General features: G+C 40.4%; 2 protein-coding genes across 6 annotated transcripts; one reads left to right on the top strand and one right to left on the bottom strand.

Moving 5' to 3' along the window:
* The first annotated feature begins 102 nt into the window (after positions 1 to 102).
* On the top strand, positions 103 to 2,623 carry exosc8 (exosome component 8). Its single transcript, XM_086308887.1, has 11 exons — positions 103 to 154; positions 504 to 540; positions 628 to 691; positions 773 to 846; positions 937 to 982; positions 1,076 to 1,181; positions 1,288 to 1,333; positions 1,425 to 1,521; positions 1,669 to 1,789; positions 1,903 to 2,009; positions 2,399 to 2,623. The coding sequence occupies exons 1-11, from the start codon at positions 138 to 140 to the stop codon at positions 2,515 to 2,517; spliced, it is 834 nt and encodes a 277-aa protein (XP_086165013.1). The 5' UTR covers positions 103 to 137; the 3' UTR covers positions 2,518 to 2,623.
* Positions 2,531 to 20,724, bottom strand: supt20h (SPT20 homolog, SAGA complex component). 5 transcript variants are annotated; one of them, XM_086308881.1, is made up of 24 exons: positions 20,573 to 20,724; positions 19,964 to 20,059; positions 19,785 to 19,820; positions 19,507 to 19,632; positions 18,005 to 18,131; positions 17,805 to 17,908; positions 17,514 to 17,630; positions 17,351 to 17,404; positions 17,064 to 17,203; positions 16,699 to 16,855; positions 13,478 to 13,534; positions 13,251 to 13,328; positions 11,478 to 11,647; positions 11,347 to 11,379; positions 11,130 to 11,241; positions 10,867 to 10,972; positions 9,034 to 9,189; positions 8,355 to 8,667; positions 8,154 to 8,269; positions 7,899 to 7,954; positions 7,184 to 7,297; positions 5,493 to 5,583; positions 4,706 to 4,794; positions 2,531 to 3,598 (listed from the first exon to the last, which is right to left on the bottom strand). In XM_086308881.1, the coding sequence occupies exons 2-24, from the start codon at positions 19,964 to 19,966 to the stop codon at positions 3,449 to 3,451; spliced, it is 2,505 nt and encodes an 834-aa protein (XP_086165007.1). In that variant the 5' UTR covers positions 19,967 to 20,059; positions 20,573 to 20,724; the 3' UTR covers positions 2,531 to 3,448. The 5 variants fall into 5 exon arrangements, with proteins under 5 accessions (XP_086165007.1, XP_086165009.1, XP_086165008.1 ...); XM_086308883.1 differs by having other exon boundaries at positions 7,184 to 7,261; XM_086308882.1 differs by having other exon boundaries at positions 8,154 to 8,266.
* Between the last annotated feature and the right edge of the window lie 3,612 nt (positions 20,725 to 24,336).

The following is a 24,336-nucleotide window of genomic DNA, read 5'->3' as shown; positions in this document are numbered from 1 at the left end:
TTTGATCAGAGACGACTATGGACAGTATAATGCTATGATTTGGTTAGAAACGCGTTTGGTTAAACTTTGGTTATGCGCTTCTTCCTACCCGGCTACCGTAGGTCATAGCGCGAACCCACGTGGTTAATCAAAACATCATGGCGGCTGGCTTCAAGTAAGAATATACAAGCTCTCCGTTCTATGTTAGTGAAAATATCACTTTTAGTTTGCTCTGTTTATTTTTTCCTGTACTTACCAGCGGAGCAAATGCATATTTGGTGTTATAATAAATTAAATTATTTATTACACAAAATAAAACGAAAATTCCGGACATCATGCACGTGACATACAGCGCACTTTATTCATTCTTGTGTCACAGCTGTAGTTTATGACTGGCTCAGATATTTGTCATTGACGTGTATAGCAAGAGTACTCGGTCACTCTCTTCGCTGTGCTGTTTCTGACGGAGCTTCTGATGTGTCTGTGCTATGGCTTTCTTTACCGCGTTCCCTTTTAACTTGCAGGACTGCTGAGCCCCTGGAGTACCACCGGAGCTTTCTGGTCAGTGTTGAAAACAAGTTTATCCAACACTTGACAGACAAGTGTTGCTCTCTGGATAGATATGAACTGTTATTTGTTTCTCTTCAGAAAGAAAACTGTCGGCCTGATGGACGAGAGCTGACCGAATTCAGAACCACAACACTGAACATAGGTGAGACTTCCCCACAGTGTGTGTGCGAGAGAGAAGTTTCTGTAACCTACATAGGATTTTTAACTTTATTTCCATGTTTAGGGTCAATTTCCACAGCAGATGGCTCAGCCCTGGTGAAGCTTGGAAACACCACAATCATATGTGGAATTAAAGCGGTAAACACATTTGCTTTTCCTTTTTGTTGTTTTATTTCGTGAGTGTGGACCAGGTTGATGAGTACTCACCTATATCTCCTCCTCCTGCAGGAGCTAACAAACCCTACAGTGGAGGCACCTGGTAAAGGCTACATTGGTAGGTGTAGTAAGAAGTCTTCGTTTTCTCCCATTCTTTCTTTGTTAATTATCTGATATCACATCATTCAAACATTGATGTCATCTCTGTCAGTGCCCAACGTGGACCTGCCACCCCTGTGTTCCTCTCGCTTTCGTCCGGGACCACCGGGAGAGCAGGCCCAGGCTGCCAGCCAGTTTATCGCTGATGTCATTGAAAGGTGCGCGACTTCAATATATGTTAGCTTTTTTAGTTTTTATTTTAAATGAGTGACAGTTTTTAAGCCTGGTGCTGGTTTAACTGAGTTTTTATGTGGCTTTTTGAAGCTCTGAAGTGATAAAAACAGAGGATCTGTGCATCGACAGAGGAAAGGTAAACCCAAGAGTCGCGGAGCTACACTGACACACAATTTGACCTTTAATTATCCAGCCATGGGTACTAAAACTGCGGACTCTTGTTGCAGCTCTGCTGGGTGCTGTACTGTGACCTCATGTGTCTCGACTATGATGGGAACATATTGGATGCTTGTGTTATCGCTCTGCTGGCTGCTCTAAAGAACAGTATGTAAATTTCTACTGTAATGTAAAAAAAAAAAAAAAATTAAAATAAGTCCATGTGTCGTAACTGGTAATAATCAGTAGTTGAAACAAATCAGTAGTTTTTCTTTAAGCAGTACATGAACTTAACAGTATCCTGGCTCCTCACAGCACGACTCCCAGAAGTCACCATCAACAAGGAGACCTCTGCACCAGAGGTGAATTTAGAAAAGAGACGTGAGCTTCAGATTCACAAACATCTGGTCAGCGCTTCTTTTTGCATCTTTGATGAGTAAGTTTGTCTAGCCATTATAAAAAAAGAAAAAACCCAAAAAACAAATTTATAATTTCTATTTTTAAGTGACATGTGCTTCTTTTTCTAATCCTGGCCTAATCTTGTTGCAGTTCCATACTGATTGCGGACCCCACAGCTGAGGAGGAGACTCTGTCAACAGCAAACCTGACGGTGGTGACTGATGAGGATGACCGGCTCTGCTCTGTGCACAAACCAGGTGAGAAATAAGTTTGAAGGGATTTGCCTTTCTGAGACTGCATGGTATGTAGCATGAATCTAATTGGGTTGAAGATATTTTGGGCTTATCCCTTACTGGAAGAGCCAAAGCGTGTAGCTGATTTGCCAGATTTAATGCCAATGTCCTTCCTGGCACGATGATTTAGTATTAACACGAAAAAACCATCCTCAAAATACCCCTGTTGTATGAATCAATGCATGTGTAATAGTAACACCAACATAAACTGACGGCTTCAAAATGAACACTCAGGTTCAGTCAACAGAAATTAAAAAAACAACAACAACAACAACAACAACTCAAAAATGCCAAAAAGACATTTTTAACTTAACTGGGAAATACTGTTCTATACATTGCTACTTGTTGCTCAGGTGGGACATCACTGTCAGGAGAGAGGCTGCAGGAGTGTATCAGCCGAGCAACAACACGACAGAGAGAGATCCAGAAACTCATTGACAAAGTTGCACACAGTGTGAAGAAGGCACAATAATGACACTCGGACGATGTTTTGTTTTTTTTTTTATCTAAAAGTTGTATTTTTCACTGTCAATATATATTCTTTTTTTTTTAATAACAATAAAACTGCTGACAAAGACCGCTTTAAAAAATTATTTCTCAGTGTCCGGAAATGTCTCACACACACACTCAGTTGATGTCTCGTAAGAATATGCTCATGGCTCCTGTACTAATTAAAAGGAAATGCCTTTTCAAAATGTGCTGTACAAAAGCAGGTACACCATCTTGCATGATGATCTTGAGTCCTCGTTTGAGCCCTGTGCTGGGACTGCTTAAAAGAAGAAAGACTTCCAACAGACTGAGAGGTAGAGAGCTGCCCCCAGGCACAATTCCAAGATCAGATTTGCATTTCACATGTAACGGTTACACAGGGAGGATTTGGTGTCGGTACGCTCTGTCGGGATCCGTGCTTAAAGGGCAGTTTCTACCTGGGTCAACCGAGCAGAGGCAGGAGGATCGGGCTTCTCGAGGGGAATCCTCTGAGAATGTGCATCTGCGATCCTCTCAGTTCACAGGGCCTCCATCAGAGACAGCTCTTCCACAACGGAGGGGGGTGGTGCGTTATTGTGGAAGCCCACTACCTACAACAATCCTCTTCTGTGTCATCTCAAAAAATAGCATTAATAATTTTTTTTTAACTTTAGGGCTCCCTTTTCTAACACCCCCCCCCAATCCCCTACGGTGGACACAGTTTTGGTTCTCTCCCAAACATCTGACAACCATTACATACAAATTTGTCAGCTAGAAAAAGACAAACAGAAAAGAGTTTTTTGTGGGGTTTTTCGTTGTTGTTTTTTTGCCTACACTCTCGACAGCGAGGCAGGTAAAGAGCACAATGTGGATCATTCACGTCCTTTTGTGTGTGGATTTGGGTGGGGGGAAGGTTTTAGTGTGATTTAAGTCTTTCATGATTTGGGGAGGGGCTGAGGCGTGCTCCTCTTCCTCTTACTTCTTGGTTGGCTGGCGGTATGGTGCCGTGGCACTCCCCCCTGAGGAGCTGCTGCTCCCATAGCCATTTGCTGCTGCTGCTGCATTTGGTGCTGCAAGAATTGCAACTGTTCAGTGCAAAAAGAAACATGGAAGAAGGACAAAAAAAATAGACTTCAGTATGTTACGACAAATAAGATAATGCAGAAAGAAATAATGATATTGACTTTAAGATTTATGTAAGCATCTCAAGCTCGTTTAACACATGTAAACTGGAATCCCTTGCTAAAACGTCGTCTAGCAGAGTGCCTTGTGTTGTACAACTGGCATGGGTTAGTGAAGCCTGATACATAGAACATACAAGAAGAGTGTGCGGAGAAACACAGGAGAGTGGTTAATGGGTTGCAGAGGGGAAGGAAGAGGAAGGAAGAGATAAGATTTGGGGCATGTCATGTTTTGGGGAGTGAGGCGGGATACAGTCAAGCAGCACCAGTGGCGTCTGGAAGACAAAAATTATTGGCTGTGATCCTGGCATAAAAACAAACAAACAAACATGCAGCTCAGCAAACCGTGCGTTGTGCTCAGAGTAAGCCAGCAACCTCAACTGGGCAAAAGAAAAAAAATCTTAACTCAGATTCATGCTTACAGTGGAACAACTTAATGTCTCTGTCGCAATGCCGTCGGCTACCTTTCAGCGGTCTGTTCCCAGTGACACAGTTTCAGAACCTGCTGCTAAATGGCTGTGCAAGAACATGCCTCCCACTCTGACACTTTGTTAGTTGTTGCCATTGGAAGTGCTGCGAGCTCTGGTGTGTGGGTTGCTGGAAGTACTGGGGCTACTGTGGTCTTTATCAAACAGCATAGTAACCAAACATACAACACAATATGGAGTGAATGGTGTTTATCTATAAAATGTATTTGAAAGAAGATTTTTATAAAAACTTATAATTATTTATTTATTTTAGGAAAATAATACGGTTTATACTAAAACTATCTCCGTATTATATAAAGGTTATGGATGGAAGCTATTTTTAAAATCCATTAACGTGATAAAAATACTAAATCTATATGTCATAAAGCTAGTTTACCTAATTCCCTCACACTTTATGGTGCAGCACAACAGAAGCCTGCAAGATAAATAAAAACAAGGAGAGCTGGTGGAAGCAGGTGTGTCTAATCTCAACAGCTCTTATAAACTCTATATGTGTATATGGATGTTAATGTTGCCGTATTACTTGGATCTGTGGCTGGTGCTGCTGCTGAAGCCTTGGAGAAGGCAGCGGGGGCCCAGACCCGTCCAGCCCACAGCCCAACTGGGACAGCACTAAGGTGGAGGGGAAGGGGAGGAGGGAGACAGGGAGCCCCAGAGGGAAGGACATGATGGCAAGAGGGAAAGAAGCAGCAGAAGAAGGAATGGGGGGGGGGGAGGAGAGTGTAAAGACAGGAAATGAACAAGTGAAAAAAGTAGAATATTTGCGAGGATTAGCGGGAGAGCAGGGGTGAGTTGTGGTTTCAGGAGTGCGTAAACACACACAGAGATGGAAGAGAGAGAAGCAAAAACAAATGTTGCAGGGAGGCCAAAGATAAATGACCGTGTGCGTTGAGTTTTAAAAAGCGCATTATGGAGAAATAGCGTGAATTGGGAGATTCAGGGAATTTAGCGAATAGGGCAAATTGAGAAGAGGGACAGGAGGACAGTGTAGGAGGAAAGACAGAAGGGTGGGGGCAAAAAAAAAAAAACAATTAAAAAAGAAAAGAGAAAATGTGGCAGAGAAGAAGGGGAAGTTGAGTCTCTCCTGTCAGATGTTACATGTTCCACTGAGAGGAACAATGGCTAACTTCAACAAAATGGTCATGTTTAGTTACAGACTGAGAGTCCTAACGAACAGTAATTACAGTCATGAATACATTAGTACATCTTATCTTATTAGTACTAGTTAGTGTCACGGTGTCATTTTGTTTAGGAACAGGTTAATGAAGAGAAATGTTTTGCGTGTGTGTGTGTGCTTGTGCGGCTCATACCTGCTGCCTGTGGAGACATGAAGCCTCCCACTCCCAGATTTATGACAGCCGTTTGCTGGTTCCCTAAACTTTGATCTGACCCCTGGTCACTCTATGAAGAAAGTCAAAGACAACACAAGGCTGTCACACACAACTGCCACCAAAGCAGAACATGTGACAGTAAATCACACACATATATGTGGGGCAGGGATAGCTCAGTAGGTAAAGTGGTCGCCCCATGATCGGAAGGTCGGCGGTTCGAATCCACTTAACGGCTACCCTGAGGTACCCCTGAGCAAGGTACTGTCCCTACACACTGCTCCCCGGGCGCCTGCTTAGTGGGCTGCCCACTGCTTCACTGAGTGAATGGGTCAAATGCAGAGAAAAACAAGTAATTTCCCCATGGGGATCAATAAAGTATCCATTATTATTATTATTATTATTATATATTTAAAAAACTTAAAAGGGGCAAGCAGTAGTGATTTTGGTTCCATATCGTTAGGAAGTGAAATGTTTTGGCAGTGGTTACAGATTCTGTACATCACGGCCGCTAGACGCCATTCCCTGTTATTCCAATCAGATTTGTTCAAATTAATCTTTTTTAAGATGCAGAGTGTCTCAATAACTATTAAGAGGTGTAAATATTTCGCAACGACTCAAATCCAAGCAGGATTTATCAGGTTCAGTAGTTTCAAATTGTTGTTCTAAAGCCATTATTCATTCGCCTCTTTAGGACTACATTTCTTTTGTATTTGTGACTTTTTCCTAGTCAGTCTGGCATGCAGCCCAGTTACTCCATCACATTAGTTTAATTATAGCCCTTTTCCCATTGTACCTACTCAGCTCAACTCAACTTGGCCTTTTAGAGTTTTCCATTAGTTGGCAGTACCTGGTGTACTTTTGTAGTACCTACTCGCCAATCTGAAAATGTGGCATCAACAGACCACATACAACCGACTGGCCAATCAAGTCCACTGGCGAGTCCTTCCCAAAAATCAAACCCAACATTTTTACAACACAGCAACGAGGGAAATGCCAAAAACCCAGCGTAGTACACCATCATCTCGATATCCTCCATTGCTGTGTTGTGTTGCATTAAAATGACGCCATGGGACTTTTGGCTGTGTTGCTATAATGACGGAAAACCCATTGAGATGGCACTCAACTGTAATGGAAAATGAATGAAATTGAGTAGAGCTGCGTTTAATCTAAAATGGTGGCTTGGATTTTTGTGAAGGAGTCGCACTCATGACTCATTGAGTGATGCCACTGATTGGCCAATCGGTCGCATGAGATCTGTTGATGCCACATTTTCGGATCGACTCAGATCGCTTGGATCCCTGGGCTGAATAAGTACTAAAAAGTACATGGCAGGTACTGCCACCTAATGGAAAACCCTAAAAAAACCAAGTCGAGTCAACCCGAGTAGGTTCAAGTGGAAAAGAGGCAGTACAGCGCTCCCTTTAAAACCATGCTAGTTTTCTCAGTTCACAGGTATGAATAGTTTTTGTATTCTATATTTTTTTAATAGGTGTGCCTAAGCTAACTAACTAAATGATGCCAAGCTACACATCTGTGAAGATGGACACTAAACATGACCAAAATCAAACCTCTCATATTTATTAGAAGATAATTTCTAACATCCCTCTGTTGCTGTAATTTAATTAAGATGTGTTCTTCTATACTATGAAAATATGGTGTTTGAGTCTCACCGTCTCCCCCCCTTGCTGCTGAGGACTGGAGGTGGCTGACTGACTCTGCTGTGGGGAGAACTGAGACAGCTGCTGCTGCTGCAGAGAATTAAAGATGAGAGGACCAGTGGGGATCTGAAGATGTAAAATACACACACCAACGAACAAAAAGTGGTGGAATAAAACACAGGGAAATGAGGATGAAGGACAGAGGGAAGGCAGAGGGAAAGGAATGATGCACACATAACCAAAACGGGAGGAAAAAGGAAATGGAGCGTTAACAAAGAGATCGGCACTGATCATTACTACTATCAGACTAACAGAGCTACAAAGGACTATAAAGGGAATGGCACAAGCAGTGATCCTCAAACAGGCTGTGTCTGCATTCAGATTACATCCTTTACTTCTTCTGCTGCTATTCCTCTAGCAAAAAAAACCTTTGCTAAGAGACTCTTAGCAGTTCAAGAGGTAAAGGGGGTAAAAATGTTATAAAGCTAAGTTGTTGTTCAGGCCAGGACATTGCATAACAAAAGATGCATGCCCCTTATTGCACTAAAGCACTTTCAAGGGTTTACACTACATTGCATATGCAATGAGGTGTGGGGAAATTTAAGCTGCTGATTTCACTATTTCAGGTGTGCCAACACAGGTGAAGATCAGGACTAAGTCACTATGCCAAACAAATACCCAGTGCATGCTACTGAAAGTGTGTTAAGACTAAACTGTAGAGTCATACCTGGAGTAGGTTCAGAGGTCTCAACCCAGCATTGCTATTCAGGCCAAAAGGACTCCCTGGAAAACAAATCGGAGTTACCACGAAACAGCGAGACAATCAGGGCTTTATCTTATCTCTTCTAATGTCATTAGACCCAGTCTTTTTTTTTTTTTTTACTGGACAGCTACACTCTCTAGAACTGGATTTAATTAAAAAATAACTCTGTAAATGTAATGCAAAGGTAATAAAAAGGGGGGCATAACTATGGAATCTTACCCGCCTGTGCTGCAGACTGCATGGTAGGCATCAACCCTCCAGTTGGCAGGATTCCACTCAGGTTTAAGCCTGTGCCCAGCATGGGATTGGAGCCACTCATCAAAGCCTGAGGACTGCTACACAGACAGTACAAGATCATTATTAAAAGTGACAGTGATCAGCAGGTGCTATGTGGCATTCGAGACAGTTTAAAATTATTACCAGACTGAGCTGACCACGTTGATGAAATTGAGCCCTGCTGGATTGGCCATGACCTGTGACGATGTGGTTCCTGTGGTGATGGATGTACCCATGGTGGGCAGGGGAATGGTCATGACGGGCAGCGTCTGGCTTAAAGCTAGCGGCTGTTGGGTAAAAGGCGTGAGGAGGGCATTCTGTGACTGGTTCTGAACCAAGGGAGGGTCTGAAGGGGTAGGGGTCACTGAGAGAGGAGCGGAGAGGGCATCAGGGGGGTGAGGGGTCGAGCATGGCGTATTGGTAGGCGTTGGGGTAGATGGCTTGGGGGTTCCCGATCCTGAAAGGGGGAAAGAGGGCCAAAATAGTACAACACTTTAACAAGACACAGTACTTTTCAGTCAATTAAAATCCATTATTAAAACTAAATTTAAATTATGAGGCACTAGTTATACCAAAACCTGATCCCCCTTTTAATGTCAATTTGCGTGACATCTTAGTTAATCCTTTGATAATACTTCAGAGAATAGGGCTTGCAGTTGTCCAGTATTATGTGTATTTGCTAAGCTCCCAATATGTTACTGTTTTTCCATTTTTGTCAACATAATTTATGAGAATATGTTCAAAAACTCCAAATTGGGAAAATTCAGAAGCTTAAAGCAGATTTAAAACATTCCAGAATAACTAATCGGACTCCAGCACTCACTCTGATTGGATCCCATTGGGGAGAGGGAGGCAGGTGACAGCAGGCCCACCTGGCCCAGCTCCATTGAGTGCTTTCTGTTCAGAGACTGGCTTTTGGCTGGAGGGGGTGTAGGACACTTAAGTAGACCACTGGTGGTTTGTGAACTATATGGATTACCTGAAAAATAAAGACATAACATATTTATAATAGAGATGGCACGATACCACTTTTTTATGTCCGATACCGATACTGATATCATAAATTTGGATATCTGCCGATACCGATATAAATCAGATCTAGCGTATTTTATAATCAATAAAACGTTTTTTTAATATCTTGCTGCTTTTTGTGTAAGTTCGTACTCAAGTTTAAAAAACAAAACAAAACTAAATCTATTCTGTTATACCTGTATGCAAAAAATACACTGCACCCAAAATATTTCATAGTTCAGCAATACTGATGAATCTAATAAACTTAAACCCTACACCATCCTCCCTATGCTGGTATTTTAAAGAGTAATTCGTGGAAATACTAAGCAACCTAACTAATAGGGTTGCCAACTCCCAGCAAAAAATATAAAAAAATAGGAAACCACCTCCACCTCATAATGCTTAATTGACATAATCGACTTTCATTTAATGCACGTGAAAAAAAAAAAAGAAAAGAAAAAGAAATGCACAGAAATCAATAATTTTTCTACAATAATTAAATAGATTCAACATCTTTCTTCAACAGAATTGCAGACTGCACAGATGGTACCTTCCCAAAGGAAAAATTACTGTAGCTTACTAGGTTATAAATTGGACATAATAGTTCCTATATACAATAATGGATTTCTGTACATTTCACATCAGATGAAAACATTGGTTGTAAGATTCAGATAATTATTTATTAAAAGTTAGACATAACAATTAGAAAGAAAACTATGTCTTTGTGCCCCCCCTTCCCTGTTAATGTCCTACCAGCCGTCAGCTACGTAGAAAAGGATCCTGGTGTACAAAGTAATATTAAATAAATTTTAACAACAGATTATCAAGCTTAAACGTGCTGCTGTTGTTTATCCGCTGGTTTCCTCTTTCTGGTGCAAAGTGGGCGATAAACTAACAAGAGAGACGGACTCGCGACAGAAAAGCCGATCAGCCGATCATTGATCAGTTTCATGATTGAAGTAGCAGCAGGAGAGGGAGGGGGAGAGAAGAGGCAGTCGCTCCATATATCGGTTGTTAAGCTTAACGTGGGAATGCTTTACAAACATTCAGAGATGAACTTACACACTTAGTTTACTTCTCTGGGACAGCTTTCTCAGAGATTAAATGCTGGTTTGGAAGCACGTAGCGAGTCTCCAAATGTTCAACCAGACCGCCGACAGGTCGCGCAGGCCACAGTTGCTCTATCACGTGATGTATACGGCTCCGACGTGCTAAGGTTATGAGCTCGGTTACGTTATGTCGCAGGTTTTGTGAGATGCTTTTGTGATATTGAATGGATCAGATTACATTTTGTATTTCTCTCCGATATCCGATCCAGTAATTTAGGTCAGTATCGGACCGATACGTAATATCGATCGGTCCATCTCTAATTTATAATACTCTTTTCCAAAAAGAATGCACTATTAGAGCAGATCTGGTTCCACCTTTGCTGAGAATGACCTTGAACAGACTCAGAAACATGTTTGCAGTGCACTTAATGCCTCTCTTATAATGCAACTTAATTATCCTAAAGAATCAAACTATCAGATTTGCCTGCAACCCTTTTTTCCCTTCAAAGTAGCACACAAATACGGGGTGTTTTTAGCCACTAATTAAGGATTTGTGTGACGTCAATGAACAATCGCACTAGAAGTAGAAGTTGTACCTGAGGAGCTGCTTCCTGATCCTGACGGCAGTTTGATGGGAGGGGGCCGGTGCTTCACCCCTTTTCCCAACAGAGAAGTCTGGACCAGTGGAGAAATACCATCACCCTGCGTGTGACAGTTAAACCTGTTTTTTAGCCGCACTGCATAACAAGAGTAACCCAAAAGTAATGTTCTCATCTGCACTAATTCCAAATCACCAAATATTGATTAGTTTGACACATCTGAATCTCCCAGGCAAAGAAGTATGAATCTTCATGTTTACCTCATCTTTGCTAGGGGAGGGAGGCCCCTGACCCATGTTGCCTGAGTTATGGGACACTTTGACCTGACACTTGACGTCTCTCTCATACACTCCTTTGTACTGAGTAAGAAATCTGTTAAAAAGACAAAAACCTTGCATCACACTTTCTAACACCAGATCCCTAAAAAGTCTGTATGAATGAATGAATTTCTGAAGAGCAGCCCACAATGTGACTTACCGGTCCGCATCGATCTTTGAACCTATGAGGAAACTGTGAATGACACACAAAAAACGATGAAGATTAATTTAATCAAAGCAGCATTTTAAATTCAGTTTAATATAACCAGTTTGTCTTAAAGGTGTCCTTACGGAGGATGTATGAGCTTTAGGTCTGGACTGTCGTCCTCTGCTTTTGATTCTTTAGCACAGTAGATCTTCCCGTACACAAGCGGGTCTCCCATTGACTGGAAAATAGAAACCTTGGTCCTCTGAGCTTGGCCCCCAACTTCACACTCAAATGTGTAGTCATCTACAACTTCCTGTGTAAGGAAAAAAAAAAATAAGAGGACAAAAAAATCTAATGACAAGAACACCTTAAATGGATGTGTGCAGTGACATTATATTTTTGTGCAAAATTTAGCAACTAAGTATTGTAATCATACAGTCCGTATATTTAATGTATGGTAGAACTACCTGTAGCATCTTCAGTTCCAATGCTACAGTCACAATAGAAATTGTAGATACTGGGAGAATAGTATTGCTAACTTGGTTTATATAAATATTTTGACTTTATATAATATTAACACATTAAGACATATTGAGAAGAAGCAGAGGTTGAAGAGAGTTGGGAGTAAGCAGTCTTTAATGTGGATATTAAAAGACACATTCCCTGTATTGAGCTTCAATTCTTTAACCTTCAGGCGACCAGATGACCCCAACTTCAAATTTATATTTGCCATTATCATGTTTTTAATGGTAAAATGTTACATGCCACATGTTTAACAATCTACTTCTCCAACGTTTTTTCCCCATTTTTAAAACAGAAACTAACCGATTGTTGTAGCAAAGGATAATGGAAACTAATGTGGAGTCATAATTTATGACTTTATATTTTAGTGTAATTTGTTGGTAATTAAGCTTCTGAGTTTTTTGTTTGTTTGTTTTTTTACACAAAATATTTTAAATGCAACACACTTCAAATATGATGCATGTCTAGATTAAACAGAAGCATGGGGACAAAGGCTGAACAAGACCCTGATGAACAAGTATTGCCTAAACAAATGAAAAATTGATGTAAATTTACTTGTAGAATTTGTGTTTTTTTTTTTAATTTATTTTATTTTATCACATAAAAATGACTGAAAACCATCATTAATCATATCAGAAAATTTTAGCAGATTTGTGACGGACAAGGAAATAGTACAAGCAACTGGATGTATTTAAAAAACACAGCATAAAAAGGTGACAGTAACAACCTCAGCTCGGTCATTTTATTCGTCAGTCCCACAACATTAAAAGTGGGACAACCTCCTTGTGGATAGGGGAAAAAATCAGTGGTTATCTGTGGACTGCATAATTTTTTTTAATTTATTTTTGCCCTTGAAGACCAATTGCAAGTAGCTGCACCATAGTTATCTCAGTTTTTTAGAGACTGGTTGCCTCCCACCATGTATCCTGTGCAAACACTTTGCAATTGCAAAGGCTGCTTGGTGGGAGAGATGTCTCTAAACACCTGTGGTCTGACTCAGACTGACTGCTATCACTCTCAGACAAATTGGAAAAGATTAGTATATAACTGCCGCCTCATTTACAAATAGAAAAGAATTGGAATCAGTCTGTGCCAGTAAGCTCAACTTATCTGTGACATCTCTTTGCAATAGGAGACTCGGCTCAGCTGGTTAAGTAAATGCATAAAACCAAGTTGCAGAGCACCTTTATCACTTTCCAGTTAAGCTGCCATCCTGCAGAAACTGTGTCACTATTTGTGAAAGAACTACACTGTAGAGTGTGAGAATGTAAATGTTTGCTTTTCTTCCTTTAAAGAAATAATTACCATTTTAAACAAACACTCCTTGCTTATTTCTGACAGCAAACAGCCATTAATGATCTCAACAATGTAAGGTTATCTGCTGCAAAACTTACCTCAGCAGGCCAGATCACAGTTTTATGTTCAGAGCTTGCCAACTGCAAAGACCTCTCAACCACAGCGTACTTTTCCACCTAAATCAACATACATATAAAACTGTCTGTTACAGGATGCAAATTTCATTGCCAAGCAATCACTTGTGTGGTATTAAGTGTTTTTGTTTTTTTTATAAGTAGTGTTGGATCAAGTATTTAAGTGTGGGTTTTATAAAAGAGCCACTCACATCAATTTCCTTGGGCACAGTTAGTTGGCAGTTGTTCTGCTTCCACATGTCAACACACTGCAAGAGATGATAGTTGACAAGCCAGAACAACAGGAAGAAAAACAGGAGGTGTTAGAGAAAATCTGTGAGAATTAAGTGACGTGAGATTTTTGTCAACGATAGTTAACGGTAAAGAGGAACACACCAGAGTACTGACACACCAACTTGTTTTCACCTATTGTTCTAATGACTCCCTTTGGGTTTAGTCGATAATTTAGAAAGATGTAAATAGACAAAAAAAATGGGATCTGTGCTTTGGGACACAGTGAATAGACCCGAGATTTTACCATGGCTGTTATGCAAAGTAACATCATCTACAATTATATTGTCATAACAAACAGGCGAATGATTCTCATTTACGAAAACGTCTGCCAAATTTATGTGTCACGTTTTCATGTAAAACTGTAAATGATCACAAAAGTATCAGCTTTTAGAAACATTCAAAAACACAGAAAGTGTCAGTGAGATAGAAGCTCATCCAGCTCGTGAGCCATCACAATTCAGAAGTGATTGTGCAGAATTAAGGTTATAAGTTCTGTTGTCACTGATTGGCTGTGTAATCTAACGAGGATTTAAATCCACTAAGAAATCAAAGAATCTTACAAATAGTCATATCCAGAATTATTAATTATTATTCTTTCACTAAAATCTGACAGATCAAGGAGGAGTAGCAATTCTTGTGAATTGTGGAGGGATGGAACAGACAGATACCTCACCGTTGAATAAACTTATAGGGCCATTGACTGGATGAGCTAAAAACAATTAATGCAGCAATCAAATTGAAACAAATTTTTGGCATTTATCTTAACTCTTCTGTACAAAAGGTCAGATATCCTTGAGCTATATCTTCCCAATGAAGCAGAAGATGCTCATATTGGTGCCACAGCAACTCTGTTATAAATACGGCTGTACCTCGAATTTCCAGGTCAGTGTTACTTTTTTTTTTTTTTTTGCCTGTCCCATTTGGTTCTTTAGCCGTCAGAATTGTTGTCTGAAGACCAACAAGGATACCCAATGGATTTACTTTGCCAAATGGATCATCACGGCCTTGCCGTATTGGTCCATTTGATCAACCTTTGTTGTTATTATTTATTTTATTTTATTTTCAGTTGTTACAGACGGGGCAGACATGAAAGAAAGAAAGATGAAGGAAAAGAAAAACAGAAGGGAAGCGGGACAGTGAGAAAGGGTACTTAAAAAGAGAAAGAAGAGGAAAAAAAATCTCCTGGGTCACCTGTTGAGAGAAAAAGAAGAGAAAACAAGCAAAAAAAAAACCAGCAACATCAATCTAGCTAAGTGTAAACAGCAGTAAATACTAAATGTTCAATGTTGTTGTGTAGCAAGCAGGACCGACAGCGCACAATGTGCTTGGAAATAGCAGCCAATAAAGGTGTAGTTTATATCCCTCCTCTGCACCCTGGTGACACACCCGCACCCCAAGGCCCTACTTGTGTGGGTGGGTGTGTTGGAACAGGAAGAGGGAGGCAGCCGGGGATGGGGAGGAAAAGAAGGGAGGAGCAAGATGCCCCTCCCTGGGGCCAGCTCCCCCGCTGACCCCAGTAGGCACCCCCGTCCTTCGGCACCCACCAAGGCAGGGGAGCCCAGGCCCATCCAGATTGGGGCCTACGGCAGCAGGACCGCCCAGCCCCACAGGACCCGGGGCAGCCCACCTGACCCCACCGCATAGGAAACTGTACCCACCCTAACATTCAATCATCTCCCAGACTGCACAAGACAATAGACACCCAGGTTAAGTTTATTCTCCACCTCTCCTATGACTCTCCCCCACCTGCAGAGTGGACAAGGATGGAACAAACTCCCTGTCAGTTGAAGAGCCCCCTAGTTAGGCCGATGCGCCAGAGGCCCCCTGCGCCAGGGCTAAGCCCCCATGCACCCACCCGCCCACAACCTCGGCCCCCAAGGCCCAGCCAGAGCCCTAGCACGGAGGCGAAGCACCCATGAACCCCAAGCCCCCACGCCTGCCCCGCATCCACTCAGGGGCAGCCAGGCTACCAGACCAGTAACCTACGTCCGCCAGCACAGACCCTCCCCCAGCCCTGCTGCACGCAGCCACAAGGAAAACACCTTGGTGCAGCTACTTGCAGAAAAGGTCAGTGTTACTTACTAAATGACATAGTTACAGCGGGAAACGCAGCATCAGAACTAACTGTGCTGTCTTTGAGAAGGGCTTTCTCAGAGTCAATCACGCGTAGCCTAGAGGCTACCAAAGCCTCCAGTGGATGTAAAATACTGCACCAACAGTGCTAACAAGACACATCATATTTCTCCCATATTAGGTTCTCTTCATTGGCTCCCTGTTAGAATTGAATGAATTGAATTTAAAATTCTTCTCCTAAAATACAAAATCTTGACCAATCAGGACCCATCATATCTTAAAGGCCTCTTAGTATCATGCTATCCCAAAAGCACACTTTGCTCTCAAACTGCTGGCTTACTTGTAGTTCCTAGAATTCCTTAAATTAGAACAGGAGACAGTGCCTTCAGCTATTAGGGCCCTCTGCTGTGAAACCAAATCCCAGTTTGGATTCAGGCCCTCACCTTCCACATAACCTGATGTGTACCTCCCGAGAAATGCAACCACACTTGGGGCTGACGCAGCATGACTGGCGCGGATTATGGCATATGTCTAAGAGGGGATTGCAGTTACACTGCAAGTTACAATGTTACAACGTAGATTTCCTGCATGTAGATTTCATAGATTTCAGACTAATGCCTGAACTAAAGCACAATTCAGGCATTCGTCTGTGTTTAGTTTTATCTCCTTTTTCGCTCTCTTTGCTCCCTGACCCTGATTCTGCTGGAGGCTTCTTTAAATATTTCCTTCCAATTGTCCCAATTTCTTGATCATGAGGGGGATTGCCTCATTGTTGGGGTTTCCTCTTGAATACCGCAAGGTCTGTAACTTGTGATTTGAAGCGACATAAATAAACCTGAATTGAGGGGCATGGCATAAAAAAATGGATCACCTGCATCCATTATAATAACATGGACCCTCAGGTTTTACACAAACTTGTGGAGTACATACTGTTAATAAAGCCAAATGGAGGAGACAAAATACAAGGAGATACAAATATAATCTATAATAAAGTAGTAGTAGTCCCAGTTCATACTTTTGGACCTTGATATATACTCTACAAACTGTGTGGATGTTTCCCACTTACGTTTCCGATCTTTGAGATCTTCAGGTCTATGACAGGCGCGGGTTTCCTCTCTTTTCTTCTCTGTAGGTAGTCGTAGAGTCGTAGCTGTGGTGGTATGGGAAGGTGGGACAGCTCCTGCTGCCTGTTCAGTGCAGCCCGAGAGTGCCTCTTGAAACACCTACAAAGCAAACAATTAACGCGTGTTAACAAAACCAAGGTCTTTGCTTCATTTATTGGCTTTTTTCCTTTATACAGTCACAGAGCTTGCACTTCCCTGCCTTCAATTTCACAAAATAAACATCCGTAAATGAGATCTTTATCCTGGCATAACCGATTTCACACTGAGCTGGCTTCAACCTAGATGAGCATGAGAGGGTATTCAATACCGTTTCATGGAGCGAGTGTTCATTTTCTGTTTGTTGTAAAGCAGGCGGTTAGCTGTGCAAGTAACAGAAATGGAGGGGTCCAGGCACAGAGGTTCAGCTGTAGCCAAAATCAACTGACTTTCCAACTGCAGTTTGTCATCCTAAAGCAAAGAGAAAGGACATGTTACAGAAAACACCTGAGCCTGGAAAATTCTGGGATGGAGCACCACACTAGTAACTCCAAATGCACTTTAAATGAAAACACACAACTACATGTTTCAGATAAAACATACTGAACAATACTTTACCTGTGTCCACTTGTGGTGGTCACTGGTCATGGCATGGACATCACAGATGAGAGTCTGCAGGGAAACAAAGTTGTTATGAATATAATGTAAGTCAGATTTATTGTGCTAAAGATCTAATGTGGTTTTCCACTCATGCCTCCTCATAATCTTATTCTGTCTTTACCTGCATGGTTGGCCGCAGTAGGATATGTCTGCTCTGATAGGTGGGAATCTTGGTATTACCAGACTGCCGGTAGTCTCTGACCTCTACTATTACACAGCCACAGTGGAAGATGTTCACCTGACACACAAAGCATGACCGAGAGGTGGTTACAAACACAGGGAGCTCATTAATCAAAATAGAAACCTTACATGGTTCTTAGCTCTTTATATAATTAAGCAGAAATGTGACACTTTTGCACCATCTTTTGTTTAAAATGATTAGATTTCAAAATGCACCACGCTTGCACACAACCTGTGATTTCTCCAACAAATCCACCAAAATAGGAGGCAACTCCTCAGCGTCGAGGTACTCCAGCAGTTCTCCTTCTTCATATGGCAGGCGAATGGTTTCAGAATCTAGAAAGTAACACAAACATGCAGGTGAGACAACTGCAGCACAAAGAGCCAAAAAACAAAACCCAACGGTCAATGTAATGATCTAACTTGACTTACCAGATCCATTTTTGCCCCTGAGCATTAAAGAATAGCCTTCATTCCCAGGGTACAGATTGACCACCAGACATGATACAGACTCCTGAGACACCAGCTTCTCCAGTAGATTCACATTCCTCCTCAAATTCTTCAGAGAGACAGCAAATGAAACACACAAAAGGCAAATTCTCCTCATTAGAAGCACAAACCTTATTAGTTATACCTGCTTAATGGCATTTAAAAAAAAAATTTTTTCTTAAAAAAAAAGAAAAAAGAAATTTCTCTTATGGCGAGTGCTACAGAACCAAGGACTCCTCGAAGTGAAGCCTAAGATGCCGCCCCCCCCCCCCCCAAAAAAAAGAAGAAACATGTATACAGATTAGCAGCAGTGTCTCTTTCCAAAGAAAAAGAAGAAAATCCACAAACCTTGTCATAAGCAACTTAACATAGGGTCTATTTTACCTTTCTTTCTTTCTTTCTTTCTTTCTTTTTTTTCCTTCAATGAAAAAGCAAGCATGCCACTAGGGAGGACGACTCCGTAAATGATTATATCCTGTCATGCTGTTACTGGCAATAATCTCTTATCACAGCTAGATATAGACTTCCTTCTTCAAAGTTATGTAGTGAATGTGGTTAGTTAGAGGGAAAGTAGTTCCTGCAAGAGGCTGCTGAACAACATTTTTTGTTGTTGTTTTTTGAACAATTGGTGGGGTTTAGGTTACGATTTATTTGAGAAAAGACATCTTAAAAATCTGACAACTCTCATCAAAACAATCGAAACAACAAAAGAAAAAGTATGTCAATCTATTCTTGAACAAATTGTCTCTCTAAGAGAATTTTTAACCAACAATTTTCCTCCCCAGTGGCATGACAATTTTAAATAAAAAATACACAAATAAAATAAAAGGTACTTTGAAATGCTCCCTTATTCACAAGAGGTTGCCACAGCAGGTAGCATGTTGGATTTGGCAGATCTTTACGCTGGATGACCTTCCTTGCTCAGCCCTAAAGAAATCTGTGTCTACTCCCCAGATCAAACCAAGAATCTTTAACTTGTTTGGCAAATTTGTGAAGCAGTAATATACAGATCCATTAATTTATAAAAATGATAGAATGTGTATTCTCCAATGAACAAATACGAAAGCCAATTTAGATATTCCTGAGCTAATGTTTATAATACTTTAATAAACATGTACATGCTTATTCCTATATTATTTAAAGATAATAATGTGAGTTATGTCACGTTAATTCAGCAGGTTTCGCAGTAAACAAAAGCAGGAAGCAACTGTAAGTTCTGGATCCACAAGTTACTGGGGTAAATAACTGTTACAAAATTGTTGTTTCTCTAACTTTACTACAGCTAAAACGTGTTTGTGCAGGTGATGGGAAACAAAGCGGTTTTGTGTCGCAAACAAAAAAAAATCCACTTTTTCCAAATCATTCCCCAAGCTTGGGTTTAAGTAAGGTTTTATTAGATCCAGTAATTACCAAGTAACAAGTGAGTCATGGTGCATAACACAAACCTTTAACTCTGGCTCTTTCTCACATTCCTCTATGTAGAGCTCATAGAGCTTCTGGTACAAACTCTTCCTCCCGCCAGATGAAATTCTTCGTTTGGCTGGTCGTTGTCGAGCACTTTCAACAATGTACTGAATAACAAATAACACACGCGTTATTAATGAATAATGGGGCAGGAAAGAACTTAATAATACGATGAATAAATTGTGCTTCATGTTTCTGAGTACATAGTTTAAATTTATTTCAGAGCAAAAAAAACAACAAAAAACAGTGGTTATATTACCTCCGCTCGATCCAATGCATATTCCAAAACTTGTTGCTTTGGGGGATAAAATTAAAGTGAAACAGATCAGCAACAGCTGGAAGTCACAGACCAATAGAGATCGTAATCTCACATGAAACACTACAGCAGGAGTCCTTTGTCTATGTAGAGATGAATGAACTGACAGAGATTAAACTTACCATTGTGGTCCACCGCCAGCTGCGAGCTGAGTGACGGTAGACGATGCTGTCCTTTCTGACCCACACTGTCACCTTCCTAAAGTGACCATTCACAGCCTGCACGGCAACACAACAGAGGACACGCAGGCAGCGTGAAGAGAAAACAAAAACACAGATTACTGGTACATTCATAGAGATGCACTCAGTGTGTTGCTGGCACGCTGGTAAGAGAGTGCTGATGCCAAATCATCCAGCTGACACTCAGAGATGCCACACACAAGCAGCTGCAAGGACTGAGGAGCCAAACTGTTCCATCTAAGTTCTTTTACCATTAGCTTATATTTTAAAATGCAATAACAAAGTAAACGTGACCACACGATGTGTCAGAGTTAATACAACAAAACGGCAAAGGTTAGTGAACTCTGGTGACTGTGAGCCCAGCCAAGAGAGAGCAGCTGAATAGCAAGAACTCGTTGATGCCTGACCGTTGGGCTAACATAGCCACCGTTAGCATGCTAGCCCGTTCCGAGTGGGCAAAGCTGTAAGTTACAAGCTACGCTGCCAGGCTCACGTCTTCCGAGACACAACCCGAACAAGCGACGACAGTCTAAACAAACAGAGTCGACTTGCCTTTTAGATTGCATAGCGGTCGACTGTAGCTCCGATGTAAGAAAACGAAATGAAATTGAAATATCGGTGTCTTCATTGAAAAAAAGTCGGAGCAGCAGCCATTTTCTTCCAGTGTGTCAACAACAGCTAAACTTCCGGTTTGAGCAGCTGTGGGCGGAGCCATACTGAGCGCCTACAAAGTTGCGCGTACTCTTGGACTTATAGGTATATTTATATATTTACAATAGGCTATAACTGTTCATAAATAGAGGCTGTCCCAAACTTTAAAGCAAGCACATAACTAGTTGCAGATGTAGACCTCTGGAGGTTTCAACTTTATTTACTTTCATTACTTCAAGCAGTTAATTTCATAAGTGAATAAGTTCATAAAAAAGCAAAAACATGTTGTAAATGCATCTACAGTTACATGTCTTATAATATTGTATATTTTTAAAGGTTTTTTAAAAAAACAAAAATGTTGCTAGGCTAAATTATACCTAATGTACTATGTCACCTTTATTACTAAGCTTAAATATGTTTTGTTGATCTTTTGTTTTTTTTCTGTTTTTTTTCTGTCAAGAAATAAAAAAAAAACAAAACTAAAAAACAGCTCTTATGATAGTAAAGGTTGCTGACTCCCCTGACCAGACACATTTGCTTTTTTTTTTTTTTTGCAAAATATATGATTAAATTAATCTGAAGATTATAGTTTACATCTTGATATGAAAGTGGTGGAAAAACAAATGTGTGCAACTGCTGATTAGCCAATGCTATCAATTTAAAGGATGTTAGTAAAATAGAATTCTTTAGAACTGCGGACTGAACACAAACATCCCCCCAAGGCAGCTCACTCTCTGGGCAGCATCTACTTTTAAGGGAATTGTTTTATAATGTTTATATATTCATTTTGTTTCCAATGTTATATTTAAAAATACTTTAAGAAGTTTGTAGTGCAGTAAAAACCTGATAAAGGTGGTATGACAGATGTTTACTTTTATTACCAAACATTATGTATTAGGTAATGGATAATATTAGGTACTAATTTTTAAATAACTGGACATAAACGACTTAAGCTTATGTAACTTGTTTATTTCTCAGCTCATTCTCTTTCTCTTGACAATACTTCAATACTTTATTTAGAGATATAACACAAAGAAGGAAAGGCAAAATGTGAAATGTAAAACTGAGGTCAGAAGTCAAATGTTACATGATATTTGGATGCAAACAATATTGTGATATTTACATCATTTCATACATGTTCCCAGTATAAACAGAGAAGGATAAAATAAATTTTATTCAATTCAATTTTATTTATACAGCGCCAAATCACAACAGTCACCTCAAGGCGATTGTAAGGTAGACCCTACAATAATACATACAGAGAAAACCCCAACAATCATATGACCCCCTATGAGCAAGCACTTTGATGACAGTGGGAAGGAAAAACTCCCTTTTAACAGGAAGAAACCTCCAGCAGAACCAGGCTCAGGGAGGGGCGGGGCCATCTACCAAGACCGGCTGGGAAGAGAGAAGGAAGACAGGATAAATCTTTATTAAAGTTTGACTTTATTTGACCTTGAAAAAGAGGTCAGAGATCCAAAGCACTGTGATATTTAAAATCCCCATATATCATTCCCTACATGCCTACATGTTGTCAACGCAAATAATGTCAGTAAGAAACATAGTTTTAATAAATAGCTCTGTATTATTATATTATTATCAATTTGACCTTCAGATTAATCTATTGACCTTAAAGGAGAGGTCAGAGGTCAAACGTGACATGATGTTTTAAATCTTTTTATGGTATTTTCTATTTTCAATACACCAGCATTTGTAAGAGTCATAGTTTCTAAGTTATAAGGCTTTTTGTCAACCAAAAAGTCATTAAGCCGACCTTGAAGACCTTAGTGGATGCAAGAAAAATTTGAATGGATTGTTCGCATGACCCCACTCCAAACCCCTACAAAGTTGTATCCCAATTTATTCCAAATGTTTCGAGTTATCATGTTTATATTCAGACAGAATGAAATGCAAGAGGTTTGGAAGAGACAATGAAAATGATCCGAATGGATGCATTTAAAAACAAACAAACAAAAATCGTTTTAAATAAGACAGAGCAGCAGTTGCAGTATATTAATTCAGGTTTCCAAGTAATTTAAGAATTTATTTGTTAATCAAACAGCAGCTACTTTGTTACCAAATTTTTTGCAAAAACAAATCGTTCTTCTAATTCTTGAAGGGATATTTCAAAGAGGATGAGAAGCCACTTAAATGATAGTAAGTTTTACATACAGTTACAGTGTATGCAAATTGGTTGATTGAAATGCCATGACTGTGCAGTAGGGGGAAGTGTAGGATAGCCAATTCATCATGCTCATGTTTCATGTTCCATTTGGCCAACAGATGAGGTGCACAAATATAAAGGAAAATTGATTTCATATGCTATAAAGTTACTGTGTGCTTTTTTTCTTTCATTCTTTTCTTTTTTTGTACAGTTTTTGTACAGTTTACCTCTGAACTTACCTCGTAAACTTAATATTCACTTTAGAACACAACAGAATTTTAGTTTTGAGCATATAGTAACTTCAGATTGTGCTTTAGAAATGTATATAAAAGCATTTTATATAGCCAAAAGAATGGGCATGATTATGATTTCAAAATATACACTTCACAGAGAAGTTAGATAACTGAAAAGTTCTGAATATTATTGGTTTATTTCAGTATTAGTGAGCACCATAAATGTTCTGGCTGGGAATCAGTTAGGACCAGTACTCACCTGCTCTGCACACACACATGCACACAGGCAAACACAGGACGGGGCTTGCCTGAGGTCAGTCACATTTCAAATGAAAGCTTCTAAAACATTTGTATGTACACAAAGGGCAGGACTGCAGTTCATTTGCCTGTGGAAACGGCTTTGACTGACTCAGTAATGAATGTTTCTCCACTGACTCAAATCCCACAGCTAGCTTTATGAAGTGATGAATTTACCAGAAATGAGGCATTACAGCAACACCACTTCTTGGACAGTTATTTGAAAGGAAAATAACAATCAAACGAATGGGTTACTGAATTTTTGTGTGCACATATATAAACAGATTAAGAAAATGAGTAAAGGAAAAGTCTGTTTCACATTGGATAATGAACACCATTCTCTAGCTTTTATACTCTGACTTGTTTCTGTCCAGGACTTTCGCAAAGACCCATGCTGCGATGCTGAATTGACATATCTCCTCACAATAATTCATTCTTTATGTCATTACAAGCTGAAATTCATTGGAGTTTGGCATGAACAGTGAAGTATCACATAATACTGAACAGCGGGAGAGTTGGAGACTGTGCTGAAGAAAAGCGCAATGTGACTAAATGTGATGCCAGTACTCCGTAGAAGTGCCCAGATGAGCCTTCCTTACTGGATCTGGAGCATTTCTAGATGTGTGAAAAGATTAGCATCAGAGCTTGTGCAAAAAGCAAAGTCACATAAATCTGTTAAAAGTTACTGCAGACATGTGCACCGTGAATGCATACGAGGAAGGTATGTTCCATTTTAAGCTTATTGGGATGATTATGACTCCGAACACAAGTGATGGGAAATATTTGGCAGGAGGTCAAGTGGGTGGCAACTGGTGCAATACATCATAATTTATCTTGCTTGGTCCTGAGTTCAATTCAACCATCAGGCCAGGGTCTTTCTGTGTAAAGTTTGCATGTTTTCCCCATGTTTGCGTGGGTTCTCCCCGGGTACTCCGGCTTCCTCACACATGTCCAAAGACATGCAGTTAGTG

Source organism: Aulonocara sp. 'chitande type north' Nkhata Bay, linkage group LG10 (genome assembly GCF_057382095.1).
Source record: "Aulonocara sp. 'chitande type north' Nkhata Bay isolate Kocher_YH1m ecotype deep benthic linkage group LG10, A_spYH_male_GT1.1, whole genome shotgun sequence".
Classification (NCBI taxonomy): Eukaryota; Metazoa; Chordata; class Actinopteri; order Cichliformes; family Cichlidae; genus Aulonocara; species Aulonocara sp. 'chitande type north' Nkhata Bay.
Note: the sequence above shows the minus strand (reverse complement) of the source record. Positions and strands in the feature narration are given on the sequence as shown.

Coding starts and splice junctions, on each gene's coding strand:
- supt20h (XM_086308881.1), bottom strand. Junction 10,973..11,129: donor CCTCCCCTAGCAAAGATGAG/GTAAACATGAAG, acceptor TGTCACACGCAG/GGTGATGGTATTTCTCCACT. Junction 7,298..7,898: donor GACCTCTGAACCTACTCCAG/GTATGACTCTAC, acceptor TTACATCTTCAG/ATCCCCACTGGTCCTCTCAT.
- exosc8 (XM_086308887.1), top strand. Junction 1,182..1,287: donor ATCGCTGATGTCATTGAAAG/GTGCGCGACTTC, acceptor GGCTTTTTGAAG/CTCTGAAGTGATAAAAACAG. Junction 1,790..1,902: donor TCTTTTTGCATCTTTGATGA/GTAAGTTTGTCT, acceptor ATCTTGTTGCAG/TTCCATACTGATTGCGGACC.